General features: G+C 53.9%; 4 protein-coding genes across 4 annotated transcripts; 2 read left to right on the top strand and 2 right to left on the bottom strand.

The window, feature by feature from the left end:
• Positions 1-3,351: 3,351 nt before the first annotated feature.
• On the bottom strand, positions 3,352-5,378 carry PV07_05056 (uncharacterized protein). Its single transcript, XM_016391928.1, has one exon. The coding sequence runs from the start codon at positions 4,868-4,870 to the stop codon at positions 3,509-3,511; it is 1,362 nt and encodes a 453-aa protein (XP_016249447.1). The 5' UTR covers positions 4,871-5,378; the 3' UTR covers positions 3,352-3,508.
• A 679-nt stretch (positions 5,379-6,057) lies between these two features.
• On the top strand, positions 6,058-9,819 carry PV07_05057 (uncharacterized protein; the record flags this gene model as incomplete). The annotated part of the gene is made up of 1 exon (XM_016391929.1): positions 6,058-9,819. The coding sequence occupies one exon, from the start codon at positions 6,058-6,060 to the stop codon at positions 9,817-9,819; it is 3,762 nt and encodes a 1,253-aa protein (XP_016249448.1).
• A 351-nt stretch (positions 9,820-10,170) lies between these two features.
• PV07_05058 (uncharacterized protein) lies at positions 10,171-11,875 on the top strand. The gene is made up of 2 exons (XM_016391930.1): positions 10,171-10,496; positions 10,601-11,875. The coding sequence occupies exons 1-2, from the start codon at positions 10,186-10,188 to the stop codon at positions 11,460-11,462; spliced, it is 1,173 nt and encodes a 390-aa protein (XP_016249449.1). The 5' UTR covers positions 10,171-10,185; the 3' UTR covers positions 11,463-11,875.
• Positions 11,876-14,697: 2,822 nt separating this feature from the next.
• PV07_05059 (uncharacterized protein) lies at positions 14,698-17,130 on the bottom strand. Its single transcript, XM_016391931.1, has one exon. The coding sequence runs from the start codon at positions 16,540-16,542 to the stop codon at positions 15,139-15,141; it is 1,404 nt and encodes a 467-aa protein (XP_016249450.1). The 5' UTR covers positions 16,543-17,130; the 3' UTR covers positions 14,698-15,138.
• Between the last annotated feature and the right edge of the window lie 163 nt (positions 17,131-17,293).

Raw genomic sequence — 17,293 nt, forward strand, 5'->3', positions numbered from 1 at the left:
GTTCCACCAGAGTGGGAAGTTCCTCTTCGACAATCGATTTAGTCGGGTTTGTCAGGATCATGTGGAAACTGTAGTCACAGTACGAGAGCCCTGCCGCCTTTTTCGAGTCCAAATCAGAAAGCAGTACAAAAGGGGCGGAGGCGTAAGACTCACCTTCTTATGATACGCTTCCACTACAGGCAGTACACTCTCATCAGTCTTCTTCTGGAAAGCGAACGCCACCACGGTGGTGGTGCCGCCAGCAATAGCACTCCTGGTGCCGTTCTCAAAGTTGTCGCCCAGAGCGCCATTGATGTGCTGGTCTAGGTGGACATGGGTATCGACGCCCCCAGGTGTAACATACGCACCATCGGCGTCAATTACTCGCTGTGCCGAGAAGAGTCCTTGAAGAGCACCAATGCATACAATCTTCCCATTCTTCACGGCAATATCAGATGCCGGTGGATAGATCAAGTCACTCGAAGAGACCTGTAAGTCATAATGAGTACCGAGTTGTTCTTCAAGACATCTGACCACTTACAATGACACCGTTTGTGACCAGGAGGTCGCACTCCAGGGCAGGGGGTGCGTAGCTACCCATTGGTGTGATGTGTTAAGGCCGAAAGTTGACTGGTTTGTCTCCTGATTGTGCTGTCGCTGATCACTTAAAAATCGACGACTTTTGGAGACACAAAGGACCTGGTCCCTGCGCCGATAATCCTGAGAACCGAAAAGTACATTTTGTTGTTTCGCACTACCCATTGTACGACTTTCGCCTTTGGGATTTGCCGTCAGCCTTCGGGAATGCCGATAAAGGCCGTTAGGTAGCCTTTGAATCGATGTGCAATTCAAGTTCCGAAACCATATGGCTGGTACCTGGCAAGCCTGATGGTGATTGGCCAATATCAACGTTCGTATCTTGATCCTGTAGGTTGCCGCGACGCTTGATCGGCCATACTCCGCTAGCTGGGCGCGTTCCTCCGACACCAGCTTTCGGTTGAAAGAAGAATTGACTTGCTCTTCATTGATAATGTGGTGTTATTGGATACTCACAGCTATCGCGGACATGACCTTCCGACTTCGATGTGGAATGTTGGTTCACACGTGCGATTCCATATGCCAAACTAGCATGATAGGGCCCGGTTCGGGAAGGTAAGGAACACCCTTGGCCAGCCTTGTTAAGTGCCGAGTTGCGCCTGTGTATGAAGTCGAAGGCTTTGACGTGTGAGAAATTAGTTCTGGAAACCCTCAAAGTCCAGATTCACGCCGGTGCGTACGACGATCATGAGTCGGCTCTTATCGACCGTCTTCGATAAGGTCCACCAAGGGTCGTCCGCCTTCGCCTCGTCTTTGCCGGTCGAAGATAAAGTTGCCCGTAGATGTCTCCATAGACTGCCTCGTGTAGGCCCTATAAAAGGGAGAAGACCCAATATACGGCAGAAATCCGAACGCGGTCTTGGAAGGAAGACTGGCTCACCACACGATTCCCCCAGAACACTCTTCTTCACCTAACAGCCATGGGGTTCAAACATTTTTGGGACGAGCATGTGGTGCTCAAACCACATCCTGGCTCATTCGGGGCAGATGACCCTGACGCCGCCAAATACACCAATGAGGACATGGACCCGATCAAGCGCAAAGACCGTACCTATGCATGGTACCAGATGGGATTGTTCTGGATAGCTGAAGGCTTCAACGCAGCGCAACTAGAGGTGTCAAGCTCAGCCTTCTCTCTCGGACTGAATCCAGGGCTCTGTGTGGTGGCATGCTTGGTCGGAAACATCATCGTCTCCATTCCCTGCGCTGCATCTGGATACCTGGGTAGCAAGCTTGGTACCAACTTTCCGGGTACGGTCAGAGCATCGTTCGGCATGTTGGGGTCGAAATGGGCCATGATCGTGAGAGGGGTGCCGTGCATCATTTACTACGGCATCCAAGTCAGTCTCGCTGGCCAAGCAGTTCAAGCTTGCACCACTGCCATCTGGCCGTCGTTCGCTCACTGGCAAGTCAACGCAATTCCAGCCTCGGCCAACGTGACAGCGCAACAAATTCTGTGCTTCTCGATCTTCTGGCTGATATCGCTGCCGTTCCTCTACCTCCCGATCAAGACCCTGCGATACCTGTTCATCGTCAAGAGTATTTTGGTGCCTCTGTTTTGGACGGCCATGTTCACATGGTCAGTCACTGCAGCGCGCGGTTGGCCTGAGGTATGGAGAGCCCCGAGTAAGCCTCTTGACGGATGGAGTGTGGGCTATCTGTTCGGCATATGCGTCAACGCTGCTATTTCCGGCAACGCTACCTTCGCGGTCAATATCATGGACATCTCGCGGCACTCGAAGAACGACACGGCGGCATGGGCCACCCAGCTATTCGCTTTACCTGTGCTGGTGACCTTGACCGAATTTCTCGGCTGCACCATGGCGGTGGCATCGTCTGTCGTCTATGGCGAAGTGCAATGGAATCCTTTGCTGGTGATCAACAACTTCGAAAACCGGCCAGGGAAGTTCTTCGCGGGTGCCTGCTTTATCTTCTTCAACATCATGACCAATGTCACGGGTAATTCGGTCCCTCTTGCCAATGACCTGACGGGTTTGTTCCCCAAGTACATCAACATTCGCCGCGGACAATTCATCTGCGCGGTGATCTCGTTCGCTATCTGCCCATGGGAGATCCAAGCAAAGGCGACCACCTTTTTGGCTTTCTTGGGGGCGTACACGCTGTTCCTCGGCGCAACAACGGGGGTGATCATGATGGATTACTTCTGGGTCCGCCGCGGATACGGCATCAACATTTCGCACCTGTTCAAACCACACGGCATCTACTGGTACCAATATGGCTGCAATTGGCGGGCCTTCGTCGCTTGGTTCGTGGCCATCGCTCCGCTGTTCCCGGGGATGCTGTACTCGATGGGCGTACCGGTTCACAATCGGGGCATCCTCAATATGTACTCATGGAATTATGTCCTAGTAGTCGTCTTCTCTGGGTTGGTGTATTTTATCTGCACAACACTGTCACCCATCCCAGTGAGACCCGCTGACGGAGAGGAGGACTACGGCAAGCTGTATCTGGTTGATGGGCTGGAGCCGGCAAGTGAGAGCAGAACACCAACGGAATACACGGAAGGCCGAGACATTGAGAAGAATGAGAAGATTGTTGCCGAGACGCATGTGACGCCGGCCGCGATACAAACAGTGGTTTGAAGTGGATGAGGGTTGATGTAGATATAGAAATTCCAACTTTGCCAAGCCTGTCAATCAGCAGATTACCTGACACTTACCTAGTAATCTTCGAAGTTGATCTTTGATATCTCGAGTTCAGAAAGAGGGCTTTTAAGTAAAGGCTGCATTTCAATAACGACGTGCACCATCGTGCTGCATTTAACGAATATAGATGTCCAGTCACAAATAAACTGACGAGGAATGGAGCATTGCTCTTCAAGCAAATGAAGAAGCGTGTATCATATCCCCAGCCTCGGTCTACTTCAATGTGCCTCGTTGCTCCAGCCATCATCCCAAAAGCCTTGCGCGCGTCATGCAGTACCAAACTTGGTCAACTGAGGAGACCCTTCACTCGGTGGAGCGCTGAACTTTGTCTGAACGTAGACTTTCTGCAGGCCCTTTTCTCGCGCATCATATCGCTTGTACACCTCCTCCAATTCCTCCAACAACACACGATGGCTGACCATCTGCAAGACATCCAGACTGCCGTCTTGTATCTTCTTGAGGAGGTCTTCCCAGTATAAGTGCACTGGAGCTTGGCCATTGCCGATCAACCGGATACCGCGTTCCATGAGAGACCCGATGTTGAAGTGATTTGTGTAGCCGACATAGACGCCCGTGATGCCACAGCGGCCGAAGTTCTTAACGCTCATGATCATCTCATTGACGATTTCCGAAGTGTCTGTCTCGGCACCAAGGAGCAACTCAAAGTAATGAGCCCAGCCCTTCGCATACTCGCCCGCCACACATTCAATGGCGACATCGGGCCCCCCGTGTTCCATCTTTTTCAGAGTTGAAACAATGTTTTCGCCCTTGGGAAGGTCCGTGAAGTTGATTGTCTCGACCTTGGGAAGTTTGGACTTTACGAAGTCGAGTCGCCATGAGGCATCACCGCCGTCAATGACGATGACGCGCTTAGCGCCGCACATAAACGACATGGCTGCGCACATCTGGCCAATGGGCCCTGCGCCCCAGATGGCGACCACGTCGCCTTCCTTGACTCCCGTGTCCACAACGGCGTTCCAAGACGTACTCAACACATCAGACAGATAGAGACCTTTCTCATCGGGCACGTCATCTGGGAGTTTCAGGAGATTAGCATCGCCATATGCAACACGGACATATTCTGCCTGGCCACCAGCATAACCACCGGTGAAGTGCGAATAGCCCAGCATGCCGGCCGTGCGACCGCCATACATGACGTTCTCAATCTTATTGTCGTTGGTCCTCTCGCACTGGCTGCTCAATTTCCGCTTGCAGTACATGCAGCTTCCGCATGCGATTTGAAAGCTGCATACCACGCGGTCGCCAGGCTTAACTTTGCTGATTTTGGAACCCACGCTGTCCACAACACCACAGAACTCGTGCCCTAGAATGTCCCCCTTCTGAAGCTCTACCACCACACCGTGGTAGAGATGAAGATCCGAGCCGCAGACTGTCGATCCGGTGACTTTGACGATAACATCTGTGTCTTCAATTTTTGCAGGCTTGAAAGTCTCGACGACTTTGACGCTATTTTTCCCGTTCCATACTAGTGCTTTCATCTTCTTACCAGAAGGGTCCGCGTACTTTCCAGCATCTTTCGACGGGTTGCTCAGGTTCTGTTCGGTGTTGGCATCGCCTGTGTGGCCGATGATCTTTTCGACTACGGCTGCTGCTTGAGAGAGCGCCATCGTGAGGATATAACAAGTTTTCCGTGCTGGGCCAATACTTTCAGGGACTTGCAATTGTTGTACGGGATAAGGAGATGCCTAGAAGAGTGCAGCTAGTCTGGTTATATCCGTTCGTTCATTACAAGACGAATTCGGGGTTTGTTCATGTCGATGTTTTCATCATGACATCACGTACTTGAGAGCCGCAAGGGAGGCGCTCCCCTGCTGTGGCCTCTCGCCTCACAGGTCTGTGAGGCAATCATTTGTCGGAGAACGGCTCCGTCGCAAGGGTTTCCAATGCATGTGGTGCTTTTTGCGTTGGGAGGCTTTGCTCGTGCGTTGTCCTGGAATGTTCTTGTCAATCCCAGCATAGCGAAAGTGTGTTCTCTCGTGGCATTCGCTGCGCGTGTCTCCTCACGGAAAGGCAACATGAAATTCTCAATCTAGGCAAGGGTAGTGTCCGTGGGCTTGAAGAATTAGGAGCGCCATTGGCGATACATTCTTCCACCACGGACTTCGTGTGTTGGTGTGCTGTTTGTTTACCAAGCAGAGTGACGGAGACCGCAGCTTGTTTACCGGGTTGCACGTGACGCGTGCTAAGAGTGGCTCTGCAGGGGTTGGAGGGGCAGATGGTGCAGGTACAAGGCTCGGCGGGCAGCTGCGAACCCGCGTTTTCAGGGCGGCCATGGGGCGGACTGTCGGTGGCTTGGGCTGATGCGGGTGAGGGCAGGCATACGTAGACATCAACACCCGAAATCCAGAAATCAACAACTGCGACGAAATACCTACCTGGCGGGAGTCACTCTGATTCTGACACTACAGCCTCATCGTTGGGAAGGTATTCTCTCCCTCGTTCCCATATATCTTATTGAACAGCCGTCAACCATCTATTCCGCTACAATTGCATCTCATAGAATTCCTGCTAGATTCCAGCCCTTGTCCTCCCGCATCCCACGAGCGTCTTACCGTCTCACACCTCATCTGCCTCCAGAAGATTCGGTTTCCTCGAGTTAAGATTCCTACCCAAGTTGCCTCCCCCGCACCAATGCTAGAGGCGATGATGCTTGTCTGAGCATCTGTTGGTGGAAGTCTCAGAATGTCACCGCCTGGGTGACATCGGAAATCCTGGACCACACCGTGATCACCACTTATCTACCTGCGCACTCACCTCGAAGAATGTACCATCGGCAATAAGCCGAGCAGAGAATATGGAGCAAGGAACAGATGCTGCTTCGATCAAACCCGTCTCGTCTCTAAGATCACACTTCGAGGGCCTCAAAGTCAACCCGCCGCAGCCTGACAACCGTGGCAGCATACCTGCATCTCCGCAAGCGTTAAAGCCGATTGACAGACCCAGCCCACTGCCGCCTCAAAGAGCCTCTTTTGATCTGTCGCGGCCGACGTCGCCATGGGCCGGTGCTGGTGGAGTGCAGTCCAACTATGCAGGGCCACAAACTCCCACCAAGGGCACCGAATCACCCCCCAAACCTGGTCACCGACGGCCCATGTCCATGCTCCTACAATCCTCGCCGCAGCTAACTCCCTCGGTCAAGATAGACTCGCCGCGATCACCACCGCGCACATTCTTTGAGCGGAGTTCTTCCAGATCTCCTGAGCGGGTGGACAACACTCCGTTTGGCAAGGTGCGCGAACTCATTTCCCAACACTCAAGTCGCTCTTCAACCCCGGCACCTAGAGCGCCCAGTGCAGATCGTTCGGACATAGCGAAGACATTGGATAACACACATACTGGTACTGAAGCACAAGAAGAAAAGCCGAAAGCTGGACCTCCCCCAGTCAATCGAGCGGACAAGCCAAAGATACCTGTTAAGCCATCCGTGATTTCCATGCCGGGTGGTAATGTGTTGAATCCAGAGCCTCGGAGACCTTCGTTTGAAGCACGGATATCACCATTCAGTACCCCGCCAAGCAGTGATGAAAACTCTCCAACACAAAGCCCTGATGTATTGCCCCCTCCATCCTCGACGAAGTCCTCGGCGCCTGCTCCAGCCCCGACCAGAGCGACTCTCTCTCAAGTTCCTCCGGAGGCGAGCTCTGCGCGACCAAAGGATGCGCGAATGTTTGGATTCTCAAGCACGCCGACCGCGCCCGAGAGGAAGGACCCTAGGACTTTGGGATTCACAGCGCCTGAGCCACGGCCGCCCAGCCGCGGGTCGAATCTTCCATCAAGAGCAAATACTGTCTCCGAGAAGCCCACGAGGGATCCTCGTGAGCTGGGCTTATCGAATGGTAAACCAACACAGCGCCACGTTTCGGAGACCATTCGACACACACCTCCACCTCCGCCCCAAGTCGCTCCCGCACAGGCCCCGTGGCCACGGGCGAACATCGTACGTGATGCCCGTCTGCTTGGCTTCTCTGGTGCCCAACCATCGTTGGTGGAAAGGATAGCGGAGGAACCACACCCCAGTCTACCTCCCCGAAGAAACGTTGAACCCCCTCCGCGTCCGTCTAATGAATCCAAGAATCCGTTACGGTCTGTACAACCACAAAGCCATGTCGCCACCCCGGACCGTTCCAAGAAGCCTCCACCTGGTCAGCAACCCTTACGAGCACCGACTTTACCTTTGGAACAACATTTCCCTCCGCCACCGAAACGAGCAAGCGTCGATGAGCGAGTGCTTCACCAGCCGACACCGACACACAGATCTCAGACGTTTGCTGGCGATTTCTTGAGGCGACCTGCGGCAAATGTGAGTGCCGAAGACTCTGATGATGCAGAGGAACCAGTTGAAGAGCCTGCCACCTCTCGGTCCGAGTATCCGGACGCTACTCATACAAATCGGCGGCCTCCGTTCAGTAAAGGCAGTCTTTGGGACATCGGCACGAAGTCAGATTCACGACTTGCTGAAGTCTGCGGTCAATATTTGTGTACGGCTGGTTACGTGACCCGGGTGTTTGATATGTCTTCGGGAGATCAAATCATGAGCATCAACCATGGCGAAACCGTTAAGGTGACAGCTGTGGCTTTCAAACCTGCAGTAGATCTAGCCAATGAGGGCACCAGACTCTGGCTGGGCCTGAATACTGGCGAGTTGATGGAGGTCGACGTTGCAACGCACACAGTGATAACGACTAATTCGTCACATAATCGGCGAGAGATTGTGCGCATACTCCGGAACAGAAGAGACTTGTGGACAATTGATGATGAAGGGAAACTTTTTGTGTGGAAGGCTGACGAAACAGGCGTCCCCAACCTGAAATATAGCCATATCTCTCACAAGGTTCCAAAGGGACATACATTCTCCATGGCAGTTGACGGCAAGCTCTGGTATGCTTCGGGCAAAGAACTGCGAGTATACAAACCAGGAAATGAAAGCTCATTCACTGCCTTGACGCCGCCATTATCCCAACATGGAAATGGAGACGTTACTTGCGGGACTTACTCCAATGACGACAAAGGAAGAGCATATTTCGGCCACATTGATGGGCGCGTGTCGATCTACTCGACTAAGGACTATTCCACTGTTGCAAATATCAAAGCTAGCGACTACAAGATCAACAGCCTGGCTTTTGTTGGAGGCAAGTTGTGGGCTGCCTTCAAAACCGGAATGGTCTATGTCTATGACACTTCCAGTTCGCCTTGGAAGACGCAGAAGGACTGGAAAGCGCACGAGGGCCCGGTCACGCAACTTCTTTTCGACCCGAGTAGTGTTTGGACCCTTCAACAATTGCAAGTTGTCACGATCGGACATGACAACTTCGTCAGGCTTTGGGATGCCGCCCTCGAAGACGATTGGATCGAGATGGAGATGCAGCGGCGCAGTGGCGAATATTGCAAGTTTCGGGACATCCGAGCCGCAGTTGTCACCTGGAATGTTGGCGCGTCTACGCCTGCCGATTTGCGAGACGACTTCATTATCGAAGCGATCCACGCGTATGATCCACCAGAGATTCTGGTATTTGGATTTCAAGAAGTTGTTGACCTGGAGGATCGTGCTGTGACCGCAAAGAGCATTTTTGGATTCGGCAAGAAGAAAGACACGGTCAAGTCAGAACAACACCAAAGTCGTGTATATCGAGAGTGGCGAGACTATCTCAGCAAAGTCATCAGCCGGTCTACCACTGGCTATGGATACTCAGAACTCCATCTCTCCAGCCTAATTGGGTTATTCCAATGCGTGTTTGTTCGGCAAAGTGAGCGGTCGAGTATCCGAAACTTGCAAGCTGCAAGCGTCAAACTCGGCTTGAAAGGCCATTATGGAAACAAAGGAGCGCTCGTTACGCGTTTCATACTGGATGACAGCTCCGTATGCTTCATCAATTGCCACTTGGCAGCTGGCCAGACACACACCTCACATCGAAACAACGACGTAGCGACCATCCTAGAGGCCGAGGCCCTGGATTTGGAAAGCGACCCCGAAGTACGCAGTTCGATTTATATCGGAGGTGGCGACGGGACTCAGATCCTTGACCACGAAATATGCATCCTGAACGGCGACTTGAATTACCGCATTGATGCCATCCCACGAGACGCGGTCATCAACATGATCAAGCGCAATGAGCTGGACACGCTCCTGAAAAAAGATCAGATCATGCTGTCACGTCGCCGTGTATCCGGGTTCCGTCTAGCCCAATTCGTGGAGCTCCCCATCACTTTCGCTCCCACATATAAATATGACGTGGGAACAGATGACTACGATACCTCCGAGAAGAAGCGCGCCCCAGCATGGTGTGACCGGCTACTCTACCGAGGTCCGGGACGGATAGAGCAGCTTGAATACCGTCGCCATGAGGTGCGAACGAGCGATCATCGACCTGTCAGTGGGGTGTTCAGACTCACGGTGAAGACCATCGACGCCCAAAAGCGGGCCAAAATCAAGGAGGATTGCTTTGAGAAGTTCATCGAGGTGCGCAGGCGGATGGCGGAGAAGGCGAGCGTCGATTACTTGGTCACCGTGTTGGGCGTCGCTGAGCAGGAGGCTAAGCGGCTCATAACAGCCAGATGAAGTCATGATTGATGCCGGTATCGGACAGGAAAACTGGTTCGGGGGCGGTGCAGGCGCAACAAAGAATCTGTTCAACTAGCAGAATCGGTGAAGAACAGGCTCGTCTGGGCTCGTCATAGCTCTTAGCTTTCTGCGCGACATTAGGGCCGTTGTTGCGATGTGAGAGCCTTGTATAAAGGGTGGTAAAAGCCCTGCGCTATATGGCGTAACTATTGGAAAAGCCGTCGTGTTATCTGCGGGTAGAGCACCCCGATATTGGGCAGCGAGACATGTAGAGCTGGTGGTTTGACACCATATCAGGCACCACCGTGAGCTCTTGACGGCCCAGGCATGATTTGTCACGACCAGGTGTTTCAATCTCGGTGAATGTTGCTCGGTTCGTTGGTGACTGACTGCGCCTCATTCAGCAGTATCATCCCCGCCATCGCCCACCAACCAAACTGCGCCCCTCGCCGAGATTCCCTCATCTGCGTCTTCGATTTGCCGCCTATATCAACATCACATTCATATTCCTCCTCATCTTCTATCTTCGTCCTTTTGCCCTGTTCCCCAGTTCTGCCTCTTCTGCACGCGAATCCTTCTTCACAAATGTCGGATTTTGCGCCGCCTTCTGGGCCACCTCCACCGAGGGTCCCGGAAGGCTGGAAGGCTGTCTTCAATGATCAATACAAAGAATGGTGCGAACATCCGCGACCTTAAATAATCCATCAGCTGCCCGTTTCATTGTTTATCCATGCTCCGCCCCTGCTGAAGGTCACTGACATTGTTCCGTCTTCCCCAGGTTCTACGTCAACCTCCACACCAAACAATCGACATGGGAGAAGCCGACTGCGCCGGCTGCTGGTGCAGACGACGATGCCCCGCCTGGAGCGCCTCCTCCGTCCTACTCCTCCGGTCGGGATGCCCCTCAAGTGTCCGACGCAAAGCGCCCGTTAGAGTCGAACAATCCATACAACACGAGCAGTCCAGCCGGAGGCTCCCACGAAACAGATGAAGAGATGGCTCGACGCCTGCAGCGAGAAGAGAACACCCGCGGCGCGGCCGAGTCATACTATAACTCCGGTAACAGCAGTACTCCCAATCCTCCCGGCCTTCAAGGCGGCTACCCCGGTGCTCCCACGTCGCCCTCGAACCAGCTGCCTCCGCGACCGGACAGCGCTGGCCGATCCAAGGGTTTCTTTGGGAAGTTGCTTGGAAAGTCGGGCGGCAGCTCCTCGCCGTATCCACAGCAAGCACGTCCCGGCGCCGGCTACCCTTCCCAGCCAGCAGGCTACAATCAAGGCTACCCCCCGGGCCCCCCGGGTCCTGGATACGGCGGCGGCTATGGGCCACCGCAGGGAGGCTATCCCGGATACGGACCGCCTGGCCCCGGCTACGGCCCTGGTCCGGGATATGGAGGCTATGGTGGTGGCTATGGTGGTGGCTATGGTGGCTACGCACAACAAGCTCCACCCAAAAAATCCGGTCTCGGTGCAGGAGGCGCAGCGGCACTGGGTCTCGGCGGTGGTCTCCTCGGTGGTGCACTGCTAGCTGATGCCTTTAACGATGGGGAGCAAGATGCGTATCAGCAAGGTTATGACGATGGAGCAGACAACGGGGGCGGCGACGGCGGCGACGGTGGCGATGGAGGTGGGGATTTCTAAGGAGAGATTAGAGGCGCGGGCTTGTGCAACAGCAAGAGTGAGTGGCTGAAGTTGTTTCCGAGTATCACGATCATGAACGACGACTTGTCCCTAGAGGCCAGTGCGGCAGGGCTGGGGGGATCCCATAGGTGAAAGAATGAATCTTACTTCCAAGACAGGCGACGCATGGAAGCTGCTCAAATCTGAAGAAACCCGCATTTGAACCCTGTTGACTAGAGCGATTTCCGGATGAAGCGAGGCGCTGAGCCATAGCTAGGACGGGTAGCTTAGACCATCGAAAATGACCACTATGAAGACGACCAGTCCGTGTACTCGGGGTTTCAGAAGCTAGCCAGGGTATTCAATACCTTTGCAGCGCGAGACGAATGAAGTTGGGAGAATAAAGCCCGATCGGGATGGGTAGAACAGCCTTGGCCACCTGGGATACATCTTGCTTTCTCCATGCCGGAATAAAATCCGGCATATTAATCTCTGCGCCTCAGAGACTACGAGGCTATCTTTCAAGACTGACACACAGCACCGCACCGACGCTCATTGCACCCAAGATACCAGCCGCGACGGCTGCACTGAGCGTGAAGGGGGTGGCCAGATCCTTTTTTCATCGTCAGAAGATGCAGAATCCCAAGGTTTACCCATACCGATTGAAGAGCATCGAACGTGGATGACGAGCCATTTCCTCTGTCCAGGCTCTCGACCATCCAACGACACATCCGGTCAAGGCGTGGAAGTTAGCATCTCGCTCAGTATGCCGGTCCAAGACATCAGTGGATGAGAATGGAGAGCGATGACCCTTCACTCTCGAGAAGAGGAACGAAGTGTAGGTCACCGGTAAGAGATCACAAATCAGCTATACTGGAAGCTGTCTGTCAAGGGCCCAAATCTACGATATCCATGCTGATCCGCCGTCTGTCGTACGCCCAGAGGGTGCTGCAATGACTCAATCGGTCGGTATCCGCGAAATAGATGCCTTTTGAGCAAAAGCCTGACTGAAGATTGTGAGAAGCAGGATTCTGGCTCATTCCTGAGAGTTGCCGGATGATACTGTCGCCTCTCCCAACGACGAGCTTAACCTGTGACTTTGCCTGTGAGAGAGTTTCCTGTCTTGCGAACCGCGTCTATGGACCTCATTCAATAACGAGTTGAATGGTGGCGATCATTGCTGGCCACAAATATCAATCACGACTTGGTTGTGCAGAATCCGTGTCAAAACAAGAGACAATGTTTGCAGCGAAGCAATGCCTTCTCGAGCTTCGAAGCGTATAGCGTACCTGAATCAGACTGTGCTCGACTTCTGTCGGAGGCAGAGGTTCACCTGGAACCACTCCCTGTCGAAAGTCTCCCAGCTTTTCTTGAAGCCTCCGAGACAGCCACAACATATCCCGACCCGAATGACATCTTATTTGGTGGTACTATGGCATTGGTAGGTGCCACGCTGATCGGGCTGCTTGCTTCCCGAGAGAACCAAATAAATTTAACCGCGCTTCTGCTGACCTTGATGCTCAGGCCATACCCCTGGTGGACAGAGAGTCGTATAGAGATCCACTCTTCAATGCTGGGATTGTGTTACGAAAGCGCTTCTACGAGCGTTCCAGACATCCTAGGTTGTCGGGCCTAGTTTTCTAGCCTACATGCACTGTGAGCCCAGTGAGCCGTCCCCCCCAAAGAACACAAGAGGCCCAGCTCCGAGTACGCTTGAGACGAGAAGCAGGCGTAAAAGCTGCTCTCACAAAACATCGGCTATGCCAAGAGCAGCACTGATGCAGAGCATTTGTCACCGCTTGTCGCTGGCCTAACGTGATTCCGCACTGGAATTGGTGGTTCTATCCCAATCGTCCGGCTTCAACCACCACCAAAAGGGCCTTTCGAAGTCGCAGCCCTTACCCTTCGAGGTAGCAAAATGGGACTCCACATCCCCTCCCCTGGAAGAGACAAATTGCTCCGAGTTTCCCTCTGTGGAAGGGGCTATCTCAACCGACGGGAATCTTCAACTGCACTGTGGCTTTTGTTCGAACGGGGTCCAAAAAACCACATTCCCATTTCCCAGAAGCCCGAAGAAATCCTTCTGATCCCCGAAAAAGTCAGTCCACCATTTCCTCAGCCAAGGAAGTCTACGCGGTGCCGTGGACGGGGGGGAAGAAGGGGGGGGGGAGGTGGGCAACTCCTGGCCTCGAGCTGGCTATTGGCACGCGAGGCGTTGATGAGGCTGACTCAGAAGTTTGACCGACTCCCTCCTTGACGCTTGTGGAGCTGCGCGGCTCTTCCTCGTCCCCTTACTCGTACAGTCCACTGAATCACGCGTTAATCTTTTCTTTACCCTAACGAGGCTTTCCATCTTGCATGTCTGGACATGCTTGTAAGTTCAACCTCGTCTGAAAGGGGATGGTGGCGTGTGGAGACGCGGTGTGGTGTCACTGGTGTCACTGGTGTGGTGTGGTGTGTTGTGTTGGTTACTTGACGACCGGATCGAAACCGAAAACGGTTTCCGCTGCGATGGACAGAATTTCGATGAATGGATGGATGGATGGATGGATGAAATGCAGGCATTCGGACGAGAGGCCAATCAATCGTATCTGCGATTCCCCTTTGCGAGCGCCCAGCTGGCAGCTGCACAAACCATCCTTGGTTGAAGCCCCCACTGACTCAGCCTGATCAGTGATGAGACGGTGAATGAAAAAAAAAAAATGAAAAAAAAACCTGGGGTTCGAGATTAGTCATGGGCCCAAAAAATCCCCCGTCCGTCCCTTTTCGTCTTTTCCTCGCTCTTGTTTTCGTATGATTATCATTTATCAGGACGAACCGCTTTGGGACCTGGCGGCACAACAACGAGTAAGAATACGAGTCAGACGGTGAGAATGGGGGGGATGGATCATGATGTGGGAACGTGGACCTGGGATGGGGGCCATTGCTGCTTCAGCCTTGTCGGGTTCATTGGATGCCCGAATCCGACTGAGCCCCCATAGTTAATACTCGGAGTCATTAGTTAAGGCTCCTTCAACGGCTGGAACAAAAAGGCAATCGGGACGGCCCAGGTGATTTGTCCGTCGAAAGACTCAGGAATCTCCCCCTGCCCCTGCTCTGCCCTACTCGTAAGGAGTACTCTTCCCGCCTTTCCCAAGGGAGCCTGGACAAGCACAGGGGGGACATGGCGCATGAAATCAAATATGTCCCGAACACATCTGCTGAGAGAGGTGGTGGATGAGGAGATACTGAGTGCGATGACTGGATATGGAAAGGGGCATTGAATGCTCATTAATCATAACCTCGATTCATGTTCCTAGCCGACCAACAGCGACGGGAAAAAGCTGTATTGAGTCCCCAGGTACCTAGTAGGCAAGTTGGTTAGTCCTCCATCATGCTGTCCCCTGGTCTATCTATGTGTCCCCATTGCCCTTCCTCGTCAAGAACATTATTGGGGCATTCCCTCTCAGCTGTCCTGGTTCTTTTCGTTCTGTGCGTCTGCACCTCTGTCTGGGTTTCGGTTTCAATACCATTGATGCAGCCGAATACGAATCGTTACCGACATCCCTGGGCAAGGCCACCCGCCCACCCACCGTCCAAAAGAGCTCAGATCGATAGATATGCTTGCTGCGTTTCTATCGTAATCAATGAAAACAAGATGGCAAAACACTGGGCTGGTTATTCCAAGACTCGCAATACCATCCACACATCATTTCTCCTAGTACAAGGGCATAGTCCCCTCGGTGGTCTGCAGCGCCTTCTCCATAATCTCGAGGCCTTGGTCGAGCTGCTCCTTCGTGATGACAATGGGCGGCGCGATCCTGAACACGCCCCCGAAGCTCGAGTGGCTGCTGAGGTTGGCCCACAGCCCCAGGTCGTACATCTTGTGCGAGACGTTCCGGGCCAGGTCGATGGAGGGGGACTTGGTCTCCCGGTCACCCACAATCTCGACTCCGGCCATGAGTCCACGGCCACGCACGTCACCGATGCAGCCGTAGCGGGACTTGAGGCGCTGCAACCCGGCCAGAAGGTGGAGGCCCATGGCCCGCGAATTGGCGACAAGGTTGTCGCGCAGGACGATCTCGAGAACTTTGTCGCCCACGGCCGCGGGGAGAGGGTCATTTACATGTGTGGTATAGAAGCAGTAGTCGCGCTCCGTACACACGCGCTCGATCTCGGAGCTCATCACCACGGCGCTCAGGGGCAGACCGTTACCCAGCGTCTTGCTGAGTGTGAGGATATCCGGGACGATGCCTTCGTGGTTGATGGCGAACAGGTCGCCGCAGCGGCCCACACCGGTCTGAGCCTCGTCCACGATGAGCAGCATGCCCCGCTTTTCGCAGTGCTTCTTGAGTGCCTTCAGGTATCCCGTCGGCAGCACGTGCATGCCCGCCGACGACTGGATGCATTCGACGATACATGCCGCCAGGGAGCCACAGGAGGCCCGGTCAATCAGGTCCCACCCATAGTTGAGTTCGGTTTCCCAATCATAGGAGCCGTCCGGCTTGCGGAAAATGGAGCGGTAGGCATTCGGTGGGGGGAGCATATGCATCCCTGGCATCAAGGGGCCCTGGCCCTTACGCCCGAAGTGGTATTGAGTGCCCAGCGCCTGTGCGGTGACGCCATGCCAGCTCGCTCCCAAGCCGACGATTTCAAACTTGCCCGTATAGACTTTAGCCATCTTAATGGCGGCCTCGTTGGACTCACCGCCCGTGGAGAGGAAGAAAGCCTTGTCTAACCCGTTTGGCAGAACCGACGTCAGCCGTTGAGCCAGGTTGATGACAGGGGGCGACAGCATGCCAGAGAACAAATGGTCCAGGTTTGCCGCGTGATCATGGATCGTGGAGACAATCTCTGGATGACCGTGCCCTACGAGACAAGACATTTGACCTGATGTCCAGTCCATGACTCGATGGCCGCTGGCGGTGTAGACGTATAGTCCTTTGCTGCCTGTGATAATGTCCTTCTCGAATTTGGTGCCATAGTTGGCCAAGCAGGCCTTTGCCGTCTCCTGGAGTTGGTCTTCCTCGACATCGGTGTAGATGTTGGGGTTATCCCCAGATTTGGCCGGGACGGGGTTGTTGGAGGGTGACTGGACGCCATCCTCAATCATTGGAGCCATGGTTTCCTATAAAGTTCTTTGCCCGGGCGCAGCTGATCGCTCAACGGCCGAAAACACTGACAAAGACTGCAGAAAATGGGGCCGGCCAAGTTTTGGTTAGAGATTATGGGACTCGTAGTCATACACGCCTCTCTCGACTGGGAAATTTCCCTCAGGTAAACAAGGGAACTGATATAGACCAGGCACTATGCGACTTCCGTCGGGAAACTCGCATTGTTTGTGGTGCGGCCAGGGGGTCGACTTTACCCCGAGGAGGAGGGAATGACGGGAAGGGGGAGGGGTGATTGGATGCAGCTCGCATATCCATCGTGAAACTCTGCCTCTCATTCGAGCAAACGTATAGGCTCTGCGGAGCTGAAGTAGACGGTGTGCACCAGTGATAAGTGTTCCTCATCGGTAAGAGGTCGCACGGGACGTGGACTGCGGGCGCAGGGGATAGGCGATGTCATAACCACAGAGTAGCATTGACCACTGATGAGGCCAGAAAAGATCGGATTCGGGTGGCGATCTGCAATCACAAGGCGCCATTAGCCAAGAGAGGGGCGTGGCTTGCAGCCTGAACGAGTTTCCCGCATGACAGGATAGCCTTGTCGAGGAGCGGGCGAGGAGGGGGAGGAGAGGGAGAGGCGCACCCACCATTCCTTGATATAATAGTATGATGGCGCGCACTGCCACTGGCGATGGATTGTAGACAGGCGTTTCCTCTGCCCCCAACGGACGAGCAGGACTAGTCCAGTGTGCCTGGTCCTGT

Source organism: Cladophialophora immunda (assembly GCF_000835495.1).
Source record: "Cladophialophora immunda strain CBS 83496 unplaced genomic scaffold supercont1.3, whole genome shotgun sequence".
NCBI classification, from domain to species: domain Eukaryota; kingdom Fungi; phylum Ascomycota; class Eurotiomycetes; order Chaetothyriales; family Herpotrichiellaceae; genus Cladophialophora; species Cladophialophora immunda.